This window comes from Ursus americanus, chromosome 25, assembly GCF_024610735.1.
Source record: "Ursus americanus isolate L20-20 chromosome 25, mUrsAme1.1.p, whole genome shotgun sequence".
In the NCBI taxonomy this organism is placed as follows: Eukaryota; Metazoa; Chordata; class Mammalia; order Carnivora; family Ursidae; genus Ursus; species Ursus americanus.
This window is the reverse complement of record NC_142151.1, coordinates 45,964,369-45,968,592: the sequence shown is the minus strand read 5'-3', so window position 1 is coordinate 45,968,592 and position 4,224 is coordinate 45,964,369. Positions and strand designations below refer to the sequence as shown.

At 39.0% G+C, this 4,224-nt stretch overlaps 1 protein-coding gene across 1 annotated transcript; it reads right to left on the bottom strand.

Annotated features, from left to right (window-relative positions):
- Positions 1 to 2,363: 2,363 nt before the first annotated feature.
- Positions 2,364 to 3,302, bottom strand: LOC123778891 (olfactory receptor 6C1). Its single transcript, XM_045776546.1, has one exon. The coding sequence runs from the start codon at positions 3,300 to 3,302 to the stop codon at positions 2,364 to 2,366; it is 939 nt and encodes a 312-aa protein (XP_045632502.1).
- Between the last annotated feature and the right edge of the window lie 922 nt (positions 3,303 to 4,224).

Below are 4,224 nucleotides of genomic sequence, written 5' to 3'. Positions count from 1 at the left end.
CAAGGCAGGAAACAACAATTGCTGGAGAGGATGTGGAGAAAGGGGATCCCTCCTACATTGTTGGTGGGAATGCAAGTTGGTATAGCCACTCTGGAAAACAGTGTGGAGGTCCCTTAAAAAGTTAAAAATTGAGCTACCCTATGATCCAGTCATTGCACTACTGGGTATTTACCCCAAAGATACAGACGTAGTGAAGAGAAGGGCTATATGCACCCCAATGTTCATAGCAGCATTGTGCAGAATAGCTAAATCATGGAAGGAGCCGAGATGCCCTTCAACAGATGACTGGATTAAGAAGATGTGGTCCATGTATACAATGGAATATTACTCAGCCATCAAAAAGAACGATTTCTCAACATTTGCTGCAACATGGATGGCACTGGAGATAATGCTAAGTGAAATAAGTCAAGCAGAGAAAGACAATTATCATATGGTTTCACTCATTTATGGAACATAAAAAATAGGAAGATTGGTAGGAGAAGGAAGGGAAGAATGAAGTGGGGGTAATCAGAAGGGGGAATGAACCATGAGAGACTGTGGGCTCTGGGAAACAAACTGAGGGCTTCAGAGGGGAGGGGGGGATTGGAATAGGCCAGTGATGGGCATTAAGGAGGGCACATATTGCATGGTGCACTGGGTGTTATACGCTAGTAATGACTCATGGACCATTACATCAAAAACTAGGGATGTACTGTATTGTGATTAACATAACATAATAAAAAATTATTATAAAAAGAAAAAAAGAATGGCTAAAACTAATCACTCAGGAAACAACAGTTGTTGACAAGGATGCTGAGAAAGGGGAACCCTCTTACACTCTTGGTGTGAATGCAAGCTGGTATAGCCACTCTGGGAAACAGTATGGAAGTTCCTCAAAATTTTAAAAATAGAGCTACCCTACCACCCAGCAATTTCAGTACTAGGCATTTACTCCAAAGATACAAATGTAGTGATCTAAATAGGCACCTGCACCCCAGTGTTTATAGCAGCAATGTTCACAATAACCAACTATGGAGAGAGCTCAGATGTCCATTGACAGATGAATGGATAAAGAAGATGTAGTACATATATACTACAGAATACTACTCAGCGTCAAAAAATTGAAATCTTGCCATTTGCAATGACGTGGTTGGAGCTAGAGAGTATCATGCTAAGCTAAATAAATCAATCAAAGAAAGACAATTATCATAGGATGTCACTCATATGTGGAATTTAAGAAACAACAGAGGAGCATGAGTACGGGGGAGGAAAATATAATTTGTACTTATTCACAACTATAGCAGTTACCTGTAGAGACTAATATTAATCATAATCACTGCTTTTTATTGATAACTAATTACAGTATGTGTTTGACAGATTCATTTCCATCCCTATAGTACATTACATATGCAGATTTATCTGACACCTGATTTGCCAATGGGGAAATATATGTTGAGAGGTTATAAAAACCCTGTTTATCAACTATTTGCCTTAATATCCCAATTATACTTCAGATAAGATGAAATTGAGAAACCATTCATAAGTTTTCTCTTGCATTTTGAGTCCCCTTCAATTTCTGTCACTTATTTTATTTTTTTTCTCAACAACTCCTGCGCTGTATTTCTCAGTTGAATATACTGCATAGAGATCATTAGGAATCCTATAATTAGGATTATAGTATATTTTCTTTTACTATATAGTGGTTTAATATTATTTAGAATACTTTATTATATCCATAATCTTCTTTCACATTCTCACACACGCACACACAAACACACATCACATTATGGGATTTGGAAATATGGAGGTCTCTTTGTGTTCCTAAAGATCTATGATTTTTTAGCAATAGGCAAATTTTATGGACATACTCTATTACATGAGCAATATCTTTTGGTTTTTAAATAAAAGCATTCACATTTTTCAAAAAATCATATGACACTTGAAGGGTTTTTTTTGTTTTTTCCCTAGCGGAACTGCAAGATGGGGAAGGGATTTCTGACCATAATCAATGAAAATCACAAAATTATGTTGTCTGTATAGAATAAGGAAAATATCATAACAATATTTATACAACAACCCCTCCATTTCAGGTGATAGTTGTTTTCCTAAACAAAACTCAAAGTACAACTTTCCGAATTAAAATAATTATTGTTCAAGAAGTTGTAACTAACAATGGGTTCAGAAGAACGGGAACCAGTAAGGCACATGATGTTATTTCAATTGAATAGGGAATATATTAAATATGCTTGTAAACAGGTAGAAAGAAAGAATGAATAAGGATTACAAAAAGGCCATTTTAATTTGAAGAAGTTGCTCAGATCTCATATTTGTGTATTTTAAATTGCCATGCAATATGTGTGTCTAATTTGTGACACCATAGCATTTCATTTGCTTGAGAAACATACAATCTTCCTTGCCCTGTCCATGAAGGCTCGCTTGACTTGCTGGTTCCTTAGGCTGTAAATAAAGGGGTTCAGCATGGGGGCTACTGAGGTGTTCAGCACAGCAACTCCCTTGCTCAGAGACACTCTGTCTTTTGCTGAGGGTTTAATGTACATGAAAATGCAGCTGCCATAGGAGATGGAGATGACAATCATGTGGGATGAACATGTGGAAAAGGCCTTTGTCCTCTGACTGGTAGAAGGAAGCCTCACAATCGTTCTGATGATATATACGTAGGACAGAATTATTAATGCCAAAGTGAACATTAAAGTAAACACAGCACAGGAAAACCCCAGTATCTCTAGGAACTTTGTGTCTGAACAAGAAAGTTGTAGCAGGGGAAAATAATCGCAGGTGAAATGGTCAATAATATTAGACTTACAGTAATTAAGGTTTAAGAGCAAGATGAGCGCAGGGAATATGATTAAGAATGAAATCAGCCATGAAGAGAAGACAAGGAGTATGCAGACTCTGGGATTCATGATGGTCATGTAATGCAGAGGTTTGCAGATGGCAATGTAACGGTCATAGGACATGGCAGCCAGAAGGTAAAATTCAGTGACTCCCAACAGAATGAAAAAAAAGAACTGAGCCATGCAATCATTAAAGGAAATGGTTTTATCTCCTGTAATCAGGGTGCCCAGGAACTTGGGTATGCTGACAGTTGTGAATGAAACCTCTAGCAAGGAGAAGTTTCTGAGGAAGAAATACATGGGGGTCTGGAGGTGAGGATCCAGCAGGGTAAGGGTGATAATGGTCAGGTTCCCCGTGATGCTGAGCATGTAGGTGATGAACAGAAAGACGAAGATCACCCCCTGAAGCTGTGGGTCATCTGACAAGCCCAGGAGGATGAACTCTCGTAGTTCTGTGTGGTTTCTCATTCTTCAGCTGCTTATTTGTTGTTCTCCTGCCAGACCTCTAGGAGAAAACGCAAGGAACAAACTCGAATAAAAGGTCCAAGTGTGATGCCAGAATTTGGCAGAAATACTACATGTTTTCTTCTACAGGCGAGAATTTACATGAACTGATAATAACAATGATCCATTAATTTCCTGTCTTCTACAGGTGAAATCTCCAGTTTAGACAAGTTTGAAAACATTCTATATCACAGAGCTTAAAGAGCTAGAGCAGGGATTTTCCCCAGGCTTTTCTGACTCCAAACAACACCTGTTAACTTTGAAGGATGTGCGCATGAGTTTTCTTTCCAGGGAAGACCACCTTTGTGCTCTTGCTCCAAGTGTTTACCATTTTCCCATTGTCTGTAAGTTAAAGCTTAATTACATTGAGAATCCTCAAACTGGGAAAGATCCTGTGTTTTTTAATGACATTTACGTGTTTTGTCATTAGCCACTGATCAACTTTAATACTCAGCTTTTCCAACTCCTCCTACTACCTCATGGGTCAGATATGCTAGAGTCATCACCGCCAGCAACCTTACATGGTAGAGACAGAGGGGAGAAAGAGGCAGGAAATAATTTAAGCTGGAGAGCTTAGAACTGAGTTTGAGGGGCGCCTGGGTGGCGCAGTCGTTAGGCGTCTGCCTTTGGCTCAGGGCGTCATCCCGGAGTTGTGGGATCTAGCCCCACATCAGGCTCCTCCGCTATGAGCCTGCTTCTTCCTCTCCCACTCCCCCTGCTTGTGCTCCCTCTCTCACTGGCTGTCTCTATCTCTGTCTAATAAATAAATAAAATCTTAAAAAAAAAAAAGAAAAGAACTGAATTTGATCACATCTGAATCTCTGACCATAGTTTATGATGTTTCAGCCTGTATCTAATTACTATGACCTGTAATCCTATACAAATG